The sequence below is a fragment of the Melanostigma gelatinosum genome, assembly GCF_949748355.1.
Source record: "Melanostigma gelatinosum genome assembly, chromosome: 4".
NCBI classification, from domain to species: Eukaryota; Metazoa; Chordata; class Actinopteri; order Perciformes; family Zoarcidae; genus Melanostigma; species Melanostigma gelatinosum.
In genome coordinates, this window is record NC_136637.1 from 8,268,187 (window position 1) to 8,290,646 (window position 22,460).

At 40.1% G+C, this 22,460-nt stretch overlaps 3 protein-coding genes across 3 annotated transcripts; all 3 read right to left on the minus strand.

The window, feature by feature from the left end:
• Window positions 1-1,006: 1,006 nt before the first annotated feature.
• On the minus strand, window positions 1,007-5,930 carry LOC306776021 (5-hydroxytryptamine receptor 3A-like; the record flags this gene model as incomplete). The annotated part of the gene is made up of 8 exons (XM_079266610.1): window positions 1,007-1,332; window positions 1,431-1,640; window positions 2,217-2,427; window positions 3,141-3,301; window positions 3,629-3,798; window positions 4,310-4,416; window positions 5,171-5,175; window positions 5,876-5,930. 8 exons carry the CDS (start codon window positions 5,928-5,930, stop codon window positions 1,007-1,009), a joined length of 1,245 nt encoding a protein of 414 aa, XP_079122736.1.
• Window positions 5,931-7,705: 1,775 nt separating this feature from the next.
• LOC306776023 (5-hydroxytryptamine receptor 3C-like) lies at window positions 7,706-11,610 on the minus strand (the record flags this gene model as incomplete). Its single annotated transcript, XM_079266612.1, has 9 exons — window positions 7,706-7,923; window positions 8,157-8,447; window positions 8,727-8,937; window positions 9,079-9,239; window positions 9,491-9,660; window positions 10,479-10,588; window positions 10,700-10,744; window positions 10,929-11,092; window positions 11,568-11,610. The coding sequence occupies 9 exons, from the start codon at window positions 11,608-11,610 to the stop codon at window positions 7,706-7,708; spliced, it is 1,413 nt and encodes a 470-aa protein (XP_079122738.1).
• Window positions 11,611-15,113: 3,503 nt separating this feature from the next.
• On the minus strand, window positions 15,114-22,244 carry LOC306776024 (5-hydroxytryptamine receptor 3C-like; the record flags this gene model as incomplete). Its single annotated transcript, XM_079266613.1, has 10 exons — window positions 15,114-15,394; window positions 15,501-15,710; window positions 16,183-16,422; window positions 17,228-17,397; window positions 17,737-17,843; window positions 18,492-18,645; window positions 20,627-20,909; window positions 21,084-21,269; window positions 21,682-21,892; window positions 22,158-22,244. The coding sequence occupies 10 exons, from the start codon at window positions 22,242-22,244 to the stop codon at window positions 15,114-15,116; spliced, it is 1,929 nt and encodes a 642-aa protein (XP_079122739.1).
• Window positions 22,245-22,460: the final 216 nt, after the last annotated feature.

Here is a 22,460-nt window from a genome sequence, read left to right on the forward strand (position 1 = left end):
AATTTGTTGTGTTCACCTGCACTGATGGTTGAGCTAATTGGAATTTGGTGGTCAGTGGTCACTGACCTCACAAAACACGTTTTGGGCCATAACTCAAGAATTTATATTGTCATTATGACAATTCCACAAAAATGTCTAATGGGATCAAATGAAAAAGTGAAGACATTTTGGGCAGACATGTATGTAAACAGCAACATGACGGACAAATACAAGGTGGTAATTTAGCTCTTAAACAATGACTAAAATTATTATCAAAATAGTTGCAGAATAACTGACCAATCATTTTAGAGCTAAACTGAAGCTCGTTGAAAAAGACAACATTGACTTCCTTCGCTCTGACAGTTCACTTAATCATGATACGCTATTTGGTGCAATCTACTGTACAGATAGAAACTGATCCAGTTTTCTCAAGAACCCCCGCCCCCCCAAAAAAAAGTTAAACCCTGCAGTATAATTATTAATATAATCAATGATCTTTAAGCTCATTGATAAAGGAAGTACTCAGTACAAGTCATGCAGAAGTATAAAATACAGAAGTATAATCATCAAAATGTACTTAAAGTACTAATTATGGAGAATAGTCCATTTCTGGAAAGTGTATATTATATCATTGGATTATGATTATTGCTGCATTCATGTGCACGTCACTTTAATGTTGCAGAATAACAAAGATGACAAAGCTAAAGGTTTGCATGCTGACCTTAGCGTTTAGCTCAAAGCACCAATGTATGGCAGCAGACTGGGTTTAGGCGATGTACCGTATGTGTGTTAAAAACCCATCTGTATTAAATGCAAGATGGGATAGTTTCAGCAAAGCCACTGAGAGATGACACAAGCGGGAGTTTAAAAAACTCAAATTCTTGTCCAAATTTGTAGTCGCAGCATCATGTGATCTCAACAGCAGCAACTCTACCAACGTTTTCCAAGATCCCGAAAATCAAAGTTAATCAACATGGGCCTCATCTCAGGCTACTGCGTTGTCTCAATCACGCTTTCGACCCTCTAGTTAAATCCTACTGCGTGCGTACGAGTTGGTCAGGATCCAGATGCATACGATGGTGATGAAACTGACAACCACGAAGACAACGTAAAAGCCAAACAGCAGACGGTCGATGACCGCCCCGACCATTTGCCATTGCGGCACGGTGTTGCTCCCTGTGAAGTGTTTGTCCATCTGAAGGCGGATGGCCGAGAGATTTCTGCTCAGTTTCCTCAGTTCCTCCAGGGCCGGGTTCAGAGGGGTCGGTTGGGGTTTCGCTGGAGGGGTATCACCAGAGACACGCTGAAGATGAATCGCTGAGATGTTAGTGATGCTGGAATTCTGTGCTGGTTCTGTCAAAAACAGAGAACATAATTTAACTTAGTCATATCAATTATTGAATCCATTAAATGTCACCTTTCATAGTTTATAACGAATAATAATGATATACCTGTAGTATAGGGGTTGGAGAAAAAAGTGGTTCGGTTGCTGGTTTTCTTTCGAGGGAGACAAACTACAACCGCTAGATATCGTAGCACGAGGACATCGATCCAGTGAGGCACCGCACTGTACTGTCTGGAGCTGTACTGGATATTCGTGATCCACAAGGTCTCCAACAGGCTGGCCACCATGAGAGCGAGAGTGGTGGCGAAGAAAACGTCTGCAAGAAACAGAACAAAGCAACACAAAGCTCTTCGCTTTAAAAGCACACGTGCAGCAGTGATGATCCTTTAACCTTATTATTGTTTGGAATGAAGTATCAGAGGTGTCACTTGTAATGATAAAAAATGTTTTAACCTCCTCATGTTATTATCGGTGAGACATATTGCTGTTTAGAAAGTTCATTTGTATGGGCGTCTGGATGTCTGAACACATTGACCTATTTGGTCTAGGACGAAGGTCACTTTTCTTTCCCAGTCGGGACAAACCGCCGACGTGGTCTTTCTCTATATCAGCTGATTCTTGTTAGACTAAACATTTCTGCCTTAGTCTCCTGTGTTGTATCTGTTCCTCTCTGCCGGCCGGTATAAATATCTTGTTTGGATTTTGTGTCTTTAGAGCATATTCACAGCTCACTGCAATACGTGGTGGTGTTTTGTGTTCTCTGTTTGCAAACATTAAATTGACTTCTTGAAACTTTGATCATTCATCGAGACTCTGTTTTTATGTTAGACACTTTGGATAAAACCAACTTCACTCCTGAACTTGTTAAGGAAATATTCCACAACACACTCACTGATGAGAGGTGTTGTCTCTCCAGGGACAGGCAGCAGGTCGTTCATGATGGTCAGGAAGACGGAGTAGCCCAGGATGAGGGTCATCTTAAAGGAGGATCGGTCCACACTATCAAGAGGCAGCAGGAAGCTGAAGATGTCCACTGTGATGAGGAAGCAGCTGGGGATCAGGAGGTTCACCACATAGAGGAGTGGCCTACGTCTCAGAATGATCTTGGGAAGAGACACAAGTACAACGCCTTAACAAAGCCATGTGTGGACAGACAGCCAGGCCGCTCCTCCTGGGCTCAGCATGTTGAGCCTCTTTTCTATTGCACGCTACACTATACCATCACTAATGTTGTGTGCGTGGCCAGAACTGCCCCCACGGTGCGCTACCATTTCAGATAATTCTGACTCAACACAAAATAAAAACAGACACACGAAATGTTTTGATTATTTAGATATTTCACTTTTTATCTACTGTACTAAGTCAACTATTCAAATACAAGGGTTAAGGAAAGTGCAGGTTATGTACAAAGAAGATGAAGTACTTATGTCCATTGCGGACAAATTCAGATTTTTCAAATATCTTCAACCGAGGAGCTTTATGTCCTCCCCGAAACCCCCCCATCATTAGATACACCTGTCATTTTCTCATTAGAGGCAGCAATCATAGAACATTGTTAAGATAAAGTTTTAATTTCATCTTTGTGTGACTTGTTTGTGTCTGGGTCTGATGAATCACCAGAATCTAAACTGAGACTCTGGAAGGAATCAACCAGCACAACCAGCACTTACAAAGCAAAGAGTTAAGAATTGTCTATATATATATATATATATATATATTATATATATATATATATATATATATATATATATATATATATATATATATATATATATATATATATATATATATAAATAGATGCAAAGAAAGTGCTTACATAGTATACGATCTGAGAGTAGCTTCCCTCATCTAATGCCAGGGTAGAAGGAGCTACACTGATATCGACGAGCGTCCACTCCCCGTCGGTCTCGAACACATCTTGGGACTCCTTCAGTATCTCTTCAGATGTGGAGCCTTGAATCATCCTTATGTCTGTACCTTGAATAACATTGAATTGCACATTCAAAAGGGCTTTTCAAAGTTGACATTGTCAAACGATCTGAATGTGGGACAACGGACAAAACTGAGGCCAAGTGTAACCTTGTGTCACACACACACATTTATTGGCCAACACTTAAAGCAGGTAAAAAGAGTTGATATCACTCAACTCTTTTTAATTCATTCACTTCAGGCTCTATTTAAACACAATCAGTGCTTGCACCAGGCCTTTTGTACTTTACAAAGTTGCTGCAGTGATTTTATATGTTCACACAGTTAAAAGATCTGACTTTTCAAGAACTGTAATTTACATTTCAGCAGGCTTACCAAAGTGTAGATATGATCCAAAGGTCAGAGAGCAGTTTTGAATATCGAAAGGGAAAGTGTAGATTACTAATCGGCAGAAGCTGACCAATCGGATGGGCTGATCATCATACACATGACCTGTGTTGTATAAGTAGACATAGGGAGTTTTGGGAGAATTGTCCTTTTCCATGCTGAAATAGAAAAGAAAACTCATTCGAATTATGAATTAATAAATTAATCCAAGAGAGAAATACGATGACAGCTTGCTGTTTTTATTGCCTGTCAATTTTTCAACAATTATTCATATTTGTATTTAGGAAACAGAACCTGTCAGACGCATGCTGCAGTCAAATGAGAGGTTTTCTACAGGGACTCTGGTGCTGGGAAACACTACCACCTTCGTACACAGGGCCCGCCAAAATCAACACAAAATGAAAGTTCCTCGTACTGGCCTTAGCTAAAATTAATTGGTCTTTTTATACCAAAAAACGTCATAGTTTTAGCATTTTCTTTTTAAAAATGGGGCATCAAGTAGATTCCCTTTGGCTCCACAGTTCCAAACAGCTCAACTATACTGTATACCTGCATGGAGGTTTACCGATCAGGTTTACAACGTCAAAGACTGCTTTCCAAGGCGGATTTATCTGATTTGGACAACAATTTGAAAAAGCTCACAGACTTCTGAACAGCCTTTTAACTTACAACTCTGAGATATGGATATCTGGGACCCAAAGCTTTTCACGAGGGACAGAGACCAGTTTAGCGCCACATTCCTCCTCATCCCAGCTCAGGTCCTCAATGTCCCACTCCTACAGGAAACAGCAACACAGACGTGATGAACAGCTTAGAAAATGCCATTTATTTCAGCTGTGTCACGACATAAACTAAGAAAATAAAAGTATGACGTTTCATCCCAAACACCTAATGTCACCATCATTTTCGGGTGAAACAATACATGACATTTTAACATTTTGCACAGTTATATCGTCACAAGCTAATTAACAATAACAAGTAAGTTTACTTGAGTTTAAGGTTAATTTCAGTCCAGTTTAGTCATTTCAAACAAGTAGGCATGTACTTCAACAGAAATTCAACAGCAAATCTCTGACTTTGGCGTATAGTAGTGGGAATGTTTTATTTTTATTATTTTTTATTTTTTATTTTTCTCTGTGTATGTAATTTATTAACCATAGGGTCACATTGTATTTTTCATGCTTTTAACTTTCTGCTCTGTTAAGCACTTTGTGATGTTATGTCTGTGGAAAGCGCTCTGTAAATAAATTTCATTCATTCATTCAATACACAAAGACACGCCTCCTACCGCTTGAATTTGCTTATTTTTCTACAAACAAAAACAAATGCAATTCTAATAATTTTAAAGAAGATCTAATCACGTAAATCTGCACAGTCTTCTGAGAACTTACTATAACTCGCCATAAGAGTGTCGTCAGCGACTGGGATCGTTCATCCTGTGGATGAAACACATGTTTTGAATAACTTAGAGTGGTACAGATTAATTCTGAATTTGAATTAATGACGATGAACAAGTCTGTGTAGACTCACCACTCCTAGAATTCCCATCACAGTGATACCAATGGTTATGTTAGTTGGACTTGAAAAGCTTTTCACAGGTCGCATTAGTTTTTTAGGGAATAAATTCTTCTCAAATGCAGCAAACAAAGATTCAGCAGTTGGGCTTGTGCAAGTCAATGTTGCTACTAAACCTGGATTTGAAGAGAAAGTAGAAAACAAAAGTTGTGAAATAACTCACATGGAAGTATGTAAGTAAGTCCCATTTTTCGATTGTTTACAGAGGCATTACGGATCTTTATCTGCTACAGCAGGGAAGTCAAGATTGGCTGTGGTTACAATAGCTTTTTAACCCTGATCACAAGTTTCATGTTGTTTTCTCGTGATAACAAGCTAATTATCATGAAAAAAACGAAAGCTGGAAATATAAAATTAATGTTCTAAACAGTCGAGGACTGAAATAGTATTTATTAATGTGCCATGTAGCCGTCATAAACTAATTTAGTCAACTGCGTATTATATATTTGAAGGGAACCAATGGCAAGTAATATCTGTTTTCTTGTGTTTCATGTTTCATGAACGTCAAACCAGACGGTACATTTTAAATAAATCTTCGTCATTATCATGTGTTTGAATGAGGTTCCCACTGCACAGGACCAGAAGTAACTGATACAAACTTTACAACTGTTCAGCCTTTATCTTGTTTTGCATACTTTGTGGAAAGTCAAATTGTCTTACCGTGGAGCAGCATGAAACAGATGAAGATGAGCTCAGTGGGCATCACGTCTTTCATTTTCAGTCTCAGTTAAGTTACCTTTATCACTTTTATTAAGTGCCTCAGATTATGAAACAAAAAAGTCAGCAGTCTCCTCCATGAGATTGAGATGATCTGCCAGAGCAACATCTATTTATGTACAATCAAAACTGAAATGTGTAACCTCCTCCAGAGGCTAATATTGACTCTAGAGTACAGTTAACTGCAGCATAACTAACTATAATCCTTTAGGGTATACCCAGTTGCTTGCAGAGAACCACTTATTCGATGGCTGTGTTTGCCTAATCAATGTTTGGATAGTACAACAGGTTTCTGAATCATCTTCATGCAGATGTATATTGTAGGTTGTATTATATTCCTGTCGGTTGAAGTCAGGCAAGCACAGCAGTATGCACTTGGCTGGTGACTGTGCCAGTTTGCCGATAGGCTGTTTCAACAGAATGGCATTGCTCGTCAACATTTTGGGTCCATGTTAATTAAGTTAAGACAGTTGATGTCATCGACAACAAGAAATACGAAAAAGTAAGAATGTTCATTACATCACAGAACTCACATTGGCGCCGACATTGAGATGAAAGGCCGCCTCCTCTTTTATGACTTGCCATTTTGACAGGTTATTCCCCGGGATGTCTGAATCATCAGTCATTTGTTGAATTGTATATTAACGTTCGATACATTGACTGGTGTATATTTCCTCAGAAAGCCGATACATTTTTTATTTATTTGAGCTAAATGCAGCCGCTGGACAGAGCCATGATCTGTTTGGAGACCAATAACAAGGAAAACAAATATGCACATTTAGATCAACAAATATCGGTCAATATCACATGTGTTGTTTTTATATTTGTGTGTGGAAGCATTTTCAGTCAAAGGTGAAACAATACAGATATGAAAGGTTATAGTGGGACTTGCCATGCCTGCTTCATTCACTTTAATAGAACAGGCCCAACATTTGTCCATTATCAGAAATGAATGGCCACCCTGCAGCCAATCAGAATCGAGTATTCACCCTGACCACGGTATGAGAAACCTAATTACAATTCACCTTAAGTGGGAACATAGATGTCTGCACCAAATAGCAATCCATCCAATTTGGTGGACAGTTCAAAGAAACACAGGACTTTACACAAGGAAACTGCTGTTTTTGGCCCTTGTGAAGCTAAAAGTAAACACAGACTTATTTTGTTACGTTTATTTTTGCCTAAACGTAACTTCCTATAAAGACTGAAGTTTATTTTGAAAGGATAGGCCTACTGCATGTAAAGAGCGCATATTGTCACGTCATCTCGACAGGTTCCAAACGATCTCCGATGCCAAAGGGCACTGACCAAGCAGCGGCCTTTGACAAGTTGGCAGTGAAAATGTGTTTACATCCTGTCAACCTCGAACTTATCTTCATCTCAAAACAAAGACATTCTGGTCAAAATGTCACCTGATTGTCAGCAGTCGGCTTGATCTCATGGAAAGGGAAAAAGAGACTGGAGCCACCGATTGCCTTTCATTGTAGCATGACAGGAATAACAGAGAAGGTGAGCACAGTACCAAATAACCGATTATTTTATATTCAAGAAGTTGATGAACAAAAACGGCTTTCTCAATCATTTTCCCAATAAAGTGATTGTTCAACAGAGACCAGAATGCACCCTTTAAGAAGGAACTAAATAACTGCAGGACACACCTCTAGGACACAAAACTAAGCAGTACTGCAAAATGAAATACAGAAAACCAGCATTTCAGAAACAATAACCGATAAAGGTTGGCCAAGGCTTTGTTTTGCCTTCTAGTTATACAGATTAGGAATGGCTGATCCAGACGCACCACATGGAGATGATGACCAGCGCGTAACAGGAGATGAGCAGCAGATAGATGCGGAAGAGCAGGAAGTCCAGGACATATCCGACGTGGCACCACTGGTCCAGCAGCTCGCTCTCCTTGTGCATGGAGGTGAGGTGGGCATGGAGGTCTCCCAGGTATTGACAGATCTGTTGCAGTTCAGGCTGAGCATCGGCACCTGTTGATCAGAGGGATCACAGTTTTCAACGATTGTGTTGCTGCCTGAAGTTAAGGTTCAATAACCTTAACTTGTTAACCTTAAGATGACTGTGATTCACTGTAGAAATTCTGTCATTACACATATATTAACCTATCTGACGTACTGAGTCTTTGTTTAAATAAATGGCCGCTAGTATTTGTCAGGCCCAGGCCACTGGGCAGTAGTATTTGCCATTTACTGAGTTCGATTACCTCTGCTGCTGGTTGCGTCCTGGGCAGGTGTCTGGCTGGCTGGTTGGATGATCCACAACCCAGAATCGACATTTGAAATTTCCGGTTCATCCTTCTGTGGCGCAGTGGGGGGCTGGACGTCCTCCGTCCATCGGTAACAGATGAGGTTGGCTATGTGTTTGAGCACAACCACCCTGACCCAGTTTGGAACCTCTTTATATTTCATGGAGTTGTGGTGGAGGACATTGGTAATGATGACCGTCTCCAACAGGCTGATGACCATGAGGGCCAGACACACAGAGAAATAGATACCTAGATTGAAGGATAGATTGACAGATCGAAGGATACACATCAAATGCACAATGTAAAACATCTTTCTTCTGCGGCAGAAGACAGCCAGAATATATCTGCAGAAAGTGACTCAGTCATTTATTTTCATCCCTCTAAACTAAAGCAAAGAACCCTTTGATTGCATGCTTTCTAAAACTGATGACTGATGTATATGACACTGTATGTCCCATACAATTCATTTATATCTCCCACAATCACCTCAGCAACTGTAAGTAACCTTTACATGTCAACGCCTCTGACCTATGAGGGGTGTGCCGTTTGCTGTGCTGGGCAGCAGGTCGTTCATGATGAGCAGGAAGACGGTGTAGCCCAGGATGAGAGTCATCTTGAAGGAGGCGCGGTCAACGCTATGGGGGGGCAGGTAGAAGGACAGGATGTCGATGAGCATGAGGAAGGAGCTGGGGATCAGCAGGTTGACCACGTAGAGCACCGGCCGCCGCTTTATGACCACCTAGTGAACAAGAGTCATTTTGAAAAGTCTCATCACCTTTACTCTGCAGGCCAACCTTTGAAAAACGCTAGCTTACGTTTTATTTACAGCTGTTATATTTGCACGCAATAAGAGTAGTGAACTCAGTTAAACTCTCCTCACCCAGAAGGTGATAATGTCCCATTCGTCGATCCCAAACTGGAGGATGGAGGTCTCTCCCAGTAGGTCCACCAGTTCCCACTCCCCACTGGCTTCCAGGTAACGCTTTGAGTTTCGAGACATCTCCTGAAAGGTCAAAGCTGGACTGAGCCTCACATCCCTTACTGTGAACGTGAAAAACACAACGAGAGAGAGAACTAGTCAGACAGTTCTATAGCCCAATCTAAATAAGTAAGTCAGCTAAAAAATGTTTTTCCTTTTATATTGACTTTATTCTCAGCAAAAGACTCCAAATGTGAAACAGATAGCAGTTGTATTTTCGGACCCACTAGTAGCTTTATGTTTTATTTGTCAAAGTGTAGCCAATGACTGGAGTACTTTATGATTGCGTAAATGTTAAGAAGCCTCTTCTTACTAGTATGCATGTAGGGGCCGAATGTAAATGAGCAATTCTGCATGTCGAAAGGAAAACTGAAGATCTCCAGGTTGCAGGCTGAGACGAGCCGAAGCATCCTGTCCCAGCGGATGTGACCTGTGTGGTTGACGTAGACGTACGGGCACGCTTGGGAAACATCGTCATCCACACTGGGAGGGTTGTAGGAGTCCGGCAGTGAAATAAATAAATAGAAACAGATAATTGAGTCCCAAAGGAAAACAAAAATATGAATGAAAATCACTTTCACAACTTTTCTGCTCTCTCAGCTTCGCATACTGTATTGCCATGTTTTGTGTGTATGTGTGTGGTCGGTCCTGGACATCTGTATCCGGATCAGTAATATTGGGGACCGGAGATTTTTGACTGTGTATCAACTTCTGGAGTACGTCCCTGGCACATTTGTTTCTTCAACACAGGACATAATGTCCGGAGGAGGACCACCTCTTGGCATCATTTTGACCAATGGCAGACGTCTTTGTGTCCGGAGAGAAACTGCACTGTTGAGGATGATGTTGCACCCCCCGCCCCAGGAGATGATGTACGTGCGAATGTGTTGCATCTATAGACCTAGATCTATAGACCTAGTTTAGATGGGACTCAAAGGTATTTAGCAGCTCCCAGATGTGCCAGGAACTCTGGTTTAGGCAGGGGCGTGGTCTCCTCTGGTCCAGATCTGTGTCAGCACCTCTTGGTTGGAGCTGAATGGATTATTATTCTATGATGGTGGCCACTATTCACAGTGTGTAAGCGGTCAAAGGCTTATGGGGTTCATTGTTCACTGTTGGTGAGTTGGCGCAAAGCATCACTCAGTGACAGTGGCATTTTACAGGAAGTGAATGGGTGGTAAGTTAGTGCACCCATCTGTATCAGGGTACTAACTACTTTGTAATGAGTTGTTTAGTTAGTGTGTACTATAATGTCAGTGATCCATAACAAATATAAAAAAGCAACCAACTGGATAACTTACAACTCATAAACTATGATGTCTGGAGACCAGAGCTTCTCCACAGGGAGAGAAATCCTGGTGACACCGTCACACTCATCAGGGTCCCAAACCAGGAACTCGTGGTGCCAGAACTGCAGTGAATTAATCACATATCTGTGTTTACATATAATCTCTGTATGTGATGATGAATCAGATCACATTACATTTATTGGAAGTGTATTATGTCTTTCCATGCAACTTACCAGTCTCAGCCACAAGAAAGTAGTGAGTATTTGGGTTTTCTCATTCTGAAATACAGTCGGCAACAGGTTAACCTCATGTGAAGCTGATGGCTACCTCTTTAATCAGGTTAGAGTTAAGACGAAAAATGCAATGATGTACAAATATATGTCTGCTATTCCCTCAAAACGTCTTTAATCTGTTTTTTGATGCTGTTACTATTTTTCTTATATCACTATCTGACAAACTCACCACCCCCAGAACAGCATACAGGGTGAAGGAGATGTTAGCTATGGTGGGATTGCTGAGGTTCACTGCTGGCCTGAAGGGTTTTAGGTCAAACACAGCCTGCATGGACTCATGGGTTGGACCACTGTGTCCTTCTTTACAGGACAGTTTACTGCAACACAGAGACACTGACCCGGACCAGAAAGTTAGTTTAGAATTGTCATTGTATCAATATCCGAACATTACTTTGCGTAATGATGATTATAGGACAAATGCGTTCACAATGACATCCTTTAATAACTAGAAGATGTTCTTCAATCTCAAATTTGTGGAACCATTCTTATAGAATGTGAAATAAAGTGGATCAATTAATGACACATTAATGTTTTTCCTCCATTTATACATTTTCATATGCAAGCAATTCAAATTTGTCCAGGCAAAACAGGAGAGATGACATCAGCATCATTGCTCTGTAAGGATCATTTAAACTTGAAACAGGCAGGATCAACTTTGAAATATTATTACTATAATAACAACAGTATTGCTTGTTATTCACTGAAAGAGGAACGTTTAAGTTTCAGAGCTAAACACGAGTCAGTCTGGAAAATAAAAACGCGTACACAACTAGAAACAATCAAGCAGGGAATAAAAGGTTATCATTACCTGACATGAAGAGTAAACCTGAGATGATGCTGATACTCCTCATGCTCGGTGTTTCTGATGGACTAACTGTCCTCCACAACCAACGATGTAATAAGGTGTAAAGCAAAGAGAGCTCCTACTGGCAGGGCAAATGCACAGACACTTGTTTTTGCCACTTAGCAGGCCATTGAAATGACTAACATGAATTCTCTGGAGACTTAACCACAATCACTAGATGCCTAACCGTAGCCCAAAACTTAAAGCCCCCCCCCCCCCCCCCCCAGTAAATCACTCAAATTTGGTTTACTTTGTAGGAACCAGCTTTTCGTACCCAAATGTTAAATGAGACCCCATAACGTGAGTATTGTAAGTACTCACAGGCACACACTAATGCGATCACATTTGGACAATACCTTCAAACAAACACAGAACAGGACTTCCAGGTGGATATATATATATATATATATATATATATATATATATATATATATATATATATATATATATATATATATATATATATATATATATATATATATACCCACCTATATATATATATATATACCCACCTATATATTATATATATATATATATATATATATATACCCACCTATATATATATATATATATACAATTATACATTGAGTTGCCGCAGTAACTAAAAATTATGGATATGGGTTATGGATGGTTTAGTTAAAAAAAAAAAACCTTAAATAAAATAAGTTGGTTTAATCTTTCATATTGCAAATAAGTACACATGAGGACGACTCAATTATATAAATACATAAATGAACAGTAAAGAAAAACACTCAAAATTGAGGTATGTGCAGATGGATCATAAACATCCAGCACACGATAGGACTTGTTGTTCCACACCTCCGGTAAGCACTCAACCATTTTATTTTTCAACACCTCCACCGATGGGAGTTACAATCTGTTCCCTTCTCCGGCGCTGTGTTGTCGAACCACCTGCTTATTTTACTTTGATGCTATTTTATAATCCTGTGACTTGGTAATCATCAGCCAACATACTGTCACGAACTCTGCCTCAGTTCTGCTTTTCCCATTCTGCATTCTCACTCCCACCTGTCCCGGTCACATGACTCTCTTATTCACCTGCTCACCTGTTGCCACTCATTCCCTGCCAGTCAATGAACCTGTACCTGACTCTGTTCCTGCTGTTTGACCTGTTTGACCTGTTTGACCTGCTCGCCTCGCGGGCTCTTCTTGGATTTCTTTTACAATTTGAACCGCTATCCTGTTGACGACTCTTCAGCCTGTTTCTGACCATTGCCTGCATTCCTCCTGCTTCCCTATATGTATTTGTCTGCGCCACAATGAACGTGTCCATGAGTCCTCCTCCCTCTGTTGCCAGATGTCACATATAGTATTTATTACTTGGTGTTAAACTGGGCTATGCGTAGCTATACAGACACTTAACAACACAAGATGCATTGAACTAGATTGAACTGGACCGAATTGGGGCGGGGGAGTTATTTGTGAGGCAAATTTCATTTTGTTTCTTCTGCAGTAAAAAGTTAAAATTTGAATCCAGAAATACCACATGTCGTCATTATTTTCATTTTATCTTTCTAACTGTAAGCTGCAAACCGATCAAACTTTTGCTGATGGTCAGTATAATTGTCTGATTATGGTGTGATTACACTCCCATCACGTCACTCCACATACATATGATGGTGAAGAAGCAGACAGAGATGAAGACAATGTACAAGCCGAACAGCAGACGGTCAATGACTGTCCCCATCATTTGCCACTCCTGCGAGCTTTTGCTCCCCTGGAAGTGTTTGTCTATCTGGAGGCGGGTGGCCTTGAGATCTCTGCTCAGCCTCCTCAGTTCATCCAGGATCGGGTTTCACTGGCGGTGTATCACCATAGTCGCTGTGAACATCTCTTGTAGAAATGATGGTGGTATTTAAAAAAAAAAAAGATCAAGATCAATAGTGTGATGGTGTGTCACATTGTTTTTTTTGTTTTTTTGTATTTATGAATGTGCCATAAAACTGTTAGACAACTCATATCAGTCACACATACAACAGGTTTAAAATTCAAGGCGGCAATCATCATACTATAAAACTCTACTATGTATTTTTTGAATATTTTATACACCAGCTTTTCTCTTGCTCATTGATGTATGAATACAAAGTGAGAAAATACATTTCTCGCTTGTTTTATTATGTATTTATCATTTTTTTTTTACAAATCATCTTGACAGTTTAAGTCTCTTAAAACATTAACGTGGGAAAATGTGTCTTCCAGCTTTTAACAGATCAACTTCCATCAATATTCTTTATTTTGCTAATTTAGTAGGTAGACAAAAATATTTTCTTCCTTACCATGAAGCAGTGAAAAAACGATAAAGATGAGCCCGGCTGCCTTTACCGCTGCCATCTTGTTTGTGTCAGCTCATCCTACATAACACACAAAGGGTCTCTCTTGCTCTCAGTCAGCATAACTCATCTTTCCCGTCTGAATTATTTGCATGCATGTCTTGTTTGTCCAAGCAACTGTGTTGCTAACTTTCAGTAACCAACTAATTGAGTCACTTCATGATATTAAATGTCAATTTCACTTGTTAAGTCAGTTTAATTTGGAAGTATGGATGCAAGTATTGTAACCACACACCTCAGCGTACAATGAAACTGAATAAGGACTTCGTTTTTTCTGGATATTTCCTCTGATAATAATCGTGATATATCAAAATTCCATATTGTGACATCCCTAATGGTAATCAAATGCAAAGATTACTCTCAAAATTTAGTTTTTTTTTACAATGGCAGGCACAACTGAGGTGTCACATTACATGTTAATGTGGAAATGAAATGCAAAGAAGGAACTGGAACAGTTTATGTTTAGAATATCTTGTCTTGTGTTTTAATGCTTCACATTACAGAGACGTGTTGTCCTAGATCCCATTTCCCAATAAGTTAAGAGTGTTTTCCACTCTTGATACGAGTACATTTGCTAAACTATGATCATCTTTGTCATCAAGGGTGTTTTCAATTAAGATGCTTTTGGGACCAGGCTTAAAGAGGTAAAAAAAAGGATCTCACAATCACCCTAGCCTTTATATGCTTCTGGGAAACGAGGCCCTGTACATCAACTCAGGAAAAATTGCAAATAGAAGAACTTGTAAGACACATACATGTTGTCCTCTTTACAAGAATCCTCCAGGGTAGAGTGATGACTGTAGCTCTGATTGTTTGTACAAGTATGCAATTATGTGTCGCGTGACTGACAATGCTGGAGAAAAGTCAACAGGAGTTACAAAATCTCTCCAGATGTTTATTTTAGAGCCTCAGTGCCCTAAAACGTAACTGTTAAACGGTTAAATAACGCAAAACATGAAATTGAATTGTGAAAGAGGGACAGTTCAGTGGAGAGATGTACCGTCGCATCATAACGTTCAAATGCAACAACTGGACCAACCTTCACAACTCTTGTAGCAGTAGTAGTGATTGACAATGACTATGAGAAAGCATGTCAACAAATATTAATTCAGAAATTCCCCCCTCAGATACGAAACAACAAACACACTCGAAAGCAGCATCAGGATGTGTTGGTGTTGTTTGACTGCATCCAGATGATGATGATGGTAATGAAGCTGACTGATATGAAGAGGATGTAGAAGCAGAACAGCAGGCGGTCTATGATGAAGCCCACCTGGATCCAGTCCTCCGAGCCCTGGCTTTCACCTCGCCGTTGCTTCACCTGAAGGCAGATGGCTTGGAGGTCGCTGCCGAGGCTCCTCAGCTCCTGCCAGACCATTTCCTTATCCAGCGGTCCTTTCTGTTGTGAAACCTCGCTGTCCTCTGCCACCAGAGAAGATACTTTCATTTCTGTTGTAGAGGATAAGAAGAGGGAGGTGACGGCAACTGGGACTGTTTATTTTGACTTGCATAGTTTCACATCCCAAATCGTACATACCGGTACTACCTTGTGCAGCAGGATTTGGGATGACTGTGTCCTCTGGATCTCTGGGCTTGGGAGGAAGCCGTACCAGGCGGCCCAGGATGTGAAGAACGAACACTCTGATCCAACGAGGGACTGGAGAGTAGTGAACGGAGCCGCACAGCAGGTTTGTGATGAGGATAGTCTCCAGTAGACTAGCCGCCATAAGAGCCAGGCACAGGCACAGGAACACATCTGGGATACAACCATGGACATAAACGTAAACAGTGACACCGAATTCAATCTGCTCTTTTTGCAGTCTCATCCACCGCTGTTTACACAAGCACAGCACGCACCATCGGCTCGAAGCTTTTTTTTTAAAAACTGCATCTGCTGGCAGAGACAAAGCAACTAGGTGGACAGAAGACAGAGGACAGAGGACAGAGGACAGGAGGAATGACTGATACTGACTGAAGTCTGTGTTCAGAAATTCATTTTATATTTGTTTCCAGTGTGATATTAATGACTTTATATTCTGTTATATATATTATCTTTCGTTGTTAAATGCTTCACTGTTGCCACTAGCTTGTGGCTAACTTTGTCGGACTGGTGTTTGATGCTAGCCAGGTAGTTCACAGAAATTTGGCTGAAAACAGCTGCATCATCGAATTTTTGAATTTTTGGCTTCAAGTGACTTTTGCAGTAGTGGAGGGTATTGTCAACTGACTTATGAGAGGTATGGTGTTTCCAGTAACAGGCAGCAGGTCGTTCATGATGAGCAGGAAGACGGTGTAGCCCAGGATGAGGGTCATCTTAAACAAGGACCGATCAATATTCTGGGGAGGCAGCAGGAAGCTGAAGAGGTCCACTGTGATGAGGAAGCAGCTGGGGATCAGCAGGTTCACCACATAGAGGGTGGCCCGGCGCCTCACCGACACCTGCAGCGGTGCCGAAAAATATACAGCAGCTGGTAAACCACACTTCTTAATTTACAGAACAGAACTAATTACATGTTTAGCTGTTTTACTCAATTTTACTCTGCCTGAATAGATGGCTCTAATACGTTTTGTTGTATTTGAAATGCTCGGAAAAATATTATTTGAGTCAAGTTTTGATTCAATTATTACAAAAAGTTCCAAATGCGGATACAAAATCATCACAATTAAGAGCATCTAGCAAGTGAAAGTTGAAACAATACATCCCAGAACACAGACTTTACATTTTAACACAGCATACAAGATTTTACTGTCAATTTCAGAGGTCAAAAACGTATGTTTGGAGAGTTCAATGCCTCCAGTATTATGGTTTTACAGACAGTATTTATGTAACTATCACTTTGTATGATGATGGTCATGCATCCTCAGTAGGGTAACTGTTAATATTCCCTGTGATGGATTCATTCCCAAAATACTTTTCAATCCTGCACCTCCTTCTCTTCATCTAATATGTTGTGTTGTGTAGCATACAATAAGGTAACAGTCTACAATATTTCCTTACAAAGAAGCGCATCTCTTGGTACATTTCTTCGCCCCCAGCTGGTAGTATGTATGACTTCACTGTGAGTCCAACTAGTTCCCACTCGCCCATAGTTGTCATCACTTCTTTGGAGTGTTTTAATATATCTGATACATTTGATGAGAGGTCTAGCTGCAGAGAAGTTACTGAAATGAAAATATAATATAATCAATGCTTTGGTGAGATTTCATTCCTTATAATGCCATGAGTAACACAAATGTATATCTCAAGTATTGTGGAGATCTGTTTCTACTTACGACGGTATATGTAGGAGTTGAAGCTTAAAGAGCAGGTCTGGATGTCAAATGGAAAGGTGTAGATGTCGAGGCTGCAGGAGCTGACCACTCTGACAGGCTGGTCATCAATCACCAAGCCGTCAGAATACAGATAGCTGTATGGGACAAATGGAGCTGTGTTCTTCTCCATACTACAGGACGAAAACAAACAGAAGCCAGTGAATATGATCGGTAATATCTACTTTCTGTGTAAGAATACAAATAAAATACACTGCACATTAAAGGCCTTCTCAGTAACATACACACACATATGTACAGCAGGTTTTAAGTTCAACATAAGTTCATGCCGTTTGTGTTTGGTCTTAAAGGAAGACCCAATTGGTTTTGAATTTAAATTTAAACAATGCTTTTCTGACAGAAATAAGTATTTATAAGTACAGCTCTGATGTGGCGGTCAATCAATGTCAGGTGTACATACAGATGTGTATAAAGTCAACCCACAAATACGGCTGCACTGTGATGGTACTTACAATTCATTTATGACGACATCGGGAACCCAGAGCAGTTTCCTTGGAATTGTAATCCGTGAAGTTCCGCACTGTTCTGGGTCCCACCTGACAAACTCATTCCTCCATCTCTGCAGCGTGAATCAAACAGATGCAACACAAACTGCTGAGTATAAAACCACAGCTAGCAGGTGAACAACAGTATTGTCTTCATTCTTTTTGACTGTAAACATTTCAGTTTGCCAATGATAAGTTCCTATTTTCTTCCAAGTTGTTTTTGGTAGATAACATCATGTTCGTGCATGCTAGTGATTTGTTGCTGGTATACAGTAGGATCTGCCCAACAACTTGATCTAAGATCCAAACTGACAACTTCCATGTTTTTACGATTCTCAAGCATGGAAAGAGGTGAACAATTGTATTCTTGCTGGTAACTGAGAAGGTGATTTTAAAGAAAGTACTTACTAAATTTTGCCACATATATGTTTTCAGGACTTGGGCCTTTTCATCCTGAAACAAACAACAACAACATTCAGTCGTAAGCATTCCTTCTTTACAGACATTTTCTTTCATTGAAAGACATTATGGATGCTGATAAAGATTACATGTAATTGTCCTGTTGGCTGGCATAACCACAGTAAAGTTGTCAGAGTTGTTAGAAATAAAATATGTTTAAAAAAAAAAGATTCACATGTTAATCTAAGAAGTCTTTTACACTGAGACGCTATGGAGCATGGCCTAGTCGTGAGTTGGTTTTCGGGTAATGTATGGTCTCTTACCACCCCCAGAATGCTAACGAGGGTGAAGTCAATGCTGACGATGGTGTAGGTTGATGCATTCATGACAGGTCGAATGGAGCTGAGGTTGAAGACAGGTTGGAGAGCTTCCAGCAGGGAAGGCAGGTTTGGTTGAGAGCAGTTCAGCATGGCAGAACTGCAAGGAGCTACGGAGGAATACATTCATCACAGTTACGATTGTTGAGTAGATTAGCTGCACCAACCAGCAGCAAGTAATGGTCTTTAAACTGCATGAATTAAAAAAACAAAAACCTTGTATGGTAACATAAGTAGCCTGGACAAAGAACGTGTCCTGAAGGAACATAACAGATTTTTTTCTTCTTTTTTAATGAATAAATGAATGCTCACAAATTAGTTTGTAACAGCAACTTCACTTTGTTGACAAAACAAGTGCCTTTTTAATACAAATATCTAGCCTTTAATTGGAAGGACATTAAATCATCTCCTGATAAAATGAGTAATAATGTTCAACACATATGAACAGATATATGTTTTCTTGACTTGATTGTACACAGTGGCCTCGCTAAACCATCACAACAACTCAATGAATTTAAAACTTTTGACTTCCTCTACGATGTATATCACTGCACACAGTAGCGGTACTTACCATGCATGAGCACAGAGATGATGCAGATGAATAGAACCTTAGCAGGCTTGACTTTCCGCGGGCAGCACTGAAGACATTAACATTGGGTCAAAAGGGATTGTTAGTCTGAGTGGTGTGCTGGTGTTTAGGGCTGTCCTGTAAAGTTGTCTACATACATTTTAGGTGGCAAATACAGACACAATATATGGCAAAACTATAATTGTCCTTGTTAATGTACAGTAAGTGCATTTAAAGACCTAAATCTAAAGGTTCGTCGATTCCAAATGTGGCATGCTGGAAAAGCCCTGAATCGCACAAAGTCCCAAAAGTAGGAAACCATCAGAAAATATCCAGAAATAAAAGAGTTCTTTTTTTTTAAGATCCAAAAGGGAAAGTGTGACTTTTTTAAAGGTTGCCAACATTAATGCTGCTTACATCGTAGGGAGTTCTGCATATAAAGTTACATGCAAGATATTCAGGCTACTTTAAAACTAACTACATGTAGTTTGGACACAGGACACACTAAATTGCCAAACGTTTGGAGATGTGTGTTGGGTTAGGGCTTCTTGGTTTTAAGGGACATGCTGATGGAACAACATTCAATGATAATTTAGACAACAGTGTGCTTCTTGCTTTTTGGCAAACACTAACCTCCACCTTCCCAAACCTTTAGGATGACTGAGTCCAGCCTTATTGCGCAATACCAGCCTGACCTCAGCAATGTTTCAAACCCTTGTGATTGAATGTCCACATTAAAGACGAACCGACACTGATATTGGTCGGATACTGATTCGAAAAGCTTGATTCGTTATCTGACATCATTAATTGAATAAATAACAATTCAGTACATTTATGTCGATGTATTTAGTTGTTTCTTTTTGACGAAGTTAGCGAAGCACTTTTTAAGTCAAGCCTGATGTTGCCTGAGACACGAAAGAATGATCCCAGTCACCTCCACACAGTAAGGCAGGCAGCGTATTCATTTAACCCTGGTATCGGATCGGTACTTGGTATTGGATACCCAAAGCTCGGTGCATCCCGAGTCCACATACTTTTGGCCATGTAGTAGAATGTTTGTCACCTTGATTTATTTTTAAACGGTCTTTAGTTACTTATTTCATCATTTTAAATATTTGCTTTGTGTAATATGATTCGACAATAGACTATAGGATTAAAAACTGGCATTAAAATGAATAAATAAATTGGAAAAATAATTTGAACATTTGAAATGAATGTCAATCGAAAACTGAAAGAATGTTTTCAAGTAATTTTATTTTGTGTACAATGTTTTCCTCCATTTTGGCACAATATAACACAGCAGGCTTCTACATCTGATTAGAGTTAATTGAATGTCCAATAATAATATAACGGATAATAGGACCATTTGCTGTTATTAATATACAATAACTTTAGAGTATGTAACTGGCTTCAAACTAAACAACAAAATGATTATGTATTGTTCAAATTCAACATACGTTGAAGTTACTTGCTACATAAATGGAGCCGCTCAAAACAGACAGCAGTTGTCTACCGACTGTATGAGTTCACCCACATAATGATGATGGTAATGAAGCTGACTGATATGAAGACGATGTAGAGGCCGAACAGCAGGCGGTCTATGATGAAACCCACCTGGATCCAGTCCTCCGAGCCCTGGCTTCCACCCAGCTTCTCCACCTGGAGGCGGATGGCCTGGAGGTTCTTGCCCAAGCTCCTCAGCTCCTGAAGGGACTTGTCCACCACCACTGGTCCCATCTCCCCAGAAAGCTTATCATCAGGTTTTTGCTGTGCCACCACAACGCTGGGTTTCATCTCTAGTTTTCAAGGGGAAAAAGTTGAAATTAATAAAAAATATGATTACATCTGCTCCTACAATGTGGTGAATGCGTATAAACAATCATGCTGATCCATCGGATTTACATTGCACTGTATATGAAGTCATATTCTGTATTAATATATTTCTAAATCTCAAATGTATATTTAACCACCTGAATCTCCTGGTCTTTTAGTTTTCTGAGGCATGCAAACAAGACGGCCCAGAATTTGCAGAACAAGCACTTGGATCAAGCGAGGGACGGGAGAGAAGTCAGCCGAGCCGCACAGCAGGTTGGTGATGAGGATAGTCTCCAGTAGACTGGCCACCATCAGAGCCAGGCAGATAGAGAAGAACACATCTGCCAGAAAGAGAGACAGGGGAGAGGGCTCAGAATGTTTTTTTATTATTTACAGTAAATCATAGAGGACAGCTGCCTTTTGGTCAAAAATGAAAACCTCTCTGTAACCCTTCCAGAAATGCATATGTAAATGATATGTAAATCAGAACATTGTTTGCCCTCAGTATCTGTTCATGGAATAAGGCATGGCAATCAAAATTGCAGCCAATTTGAACAATTCTCCATAGTTTACACTTTTGACCATAAGATAGCTGTCAGTCTACACTCCACATGCAGCAGCTCATCGACTGATTCAAAAGATGAGTGATGCGTCCCAGTAACAACTAGAGCAACAGCAGAATGCAACAAATGCATCTAAAAGCAAGATACAGATGTAACGGGTTTCAGTAAATAGAGTCTGAATCACACTCACTTATGAGAGGTATGGTGTTTCCAGTGATGGGCAGCAGGTCGTTCATGATGAGCAGGAAGACGGTGTAGCCCAGGATCAGTGTCATCTTGAAGGAGGACCGGTCCACATTCTGGGGAGGCAGCAGGAAGCTGAAGAGGTCCACTGTGATGAGGAAGCAGCTGGGGATCAGCAGGTTCACCACATAGAGGGTGGCCCGGCGCCTCACTCTGACCTGTAGAGGTAAGTTACAAAACACATTGTCAGCTACCCATTCTGTGCACATTTGAAAACTGAGCATTTAAACTTTTTATTTTGCTGTGAAATATTGCTGTCATAACTCCATGTCCACATACAGGATATTTACATCAGCTGCACAATTAAGGATTTGAATGGGACTGATATTTATAATGGGACGAACGCAAGTCAAACGTTTTGAACAGAATGATGAAGGAAATTAAGAAATTTCAATTTTTGCAATTTACAGACAACCAACCTACATGAAATATAAGCTCATCAATGTATTCATTTTTATGTTGTTCTTGGTGATGATTGGACGTGATATCCAGCAGCTCCCACTCCCCCATGGTGGTCATCACCTCCCTGGAGATCTTTGTTGTGGTAACTGCATCCCTCCCCAGGGAAATCGTTACGTCACTCACTGGGAATAGAAGGAATAGAGAAATATAATATCCCATAAAGTCAAGGTAACACTACGTATCCACTACATATCACATAAATATAGGAATTCATAGTTTAACTAAATGAATATATATTATTTATATCTTATTAAAATGTGTTGT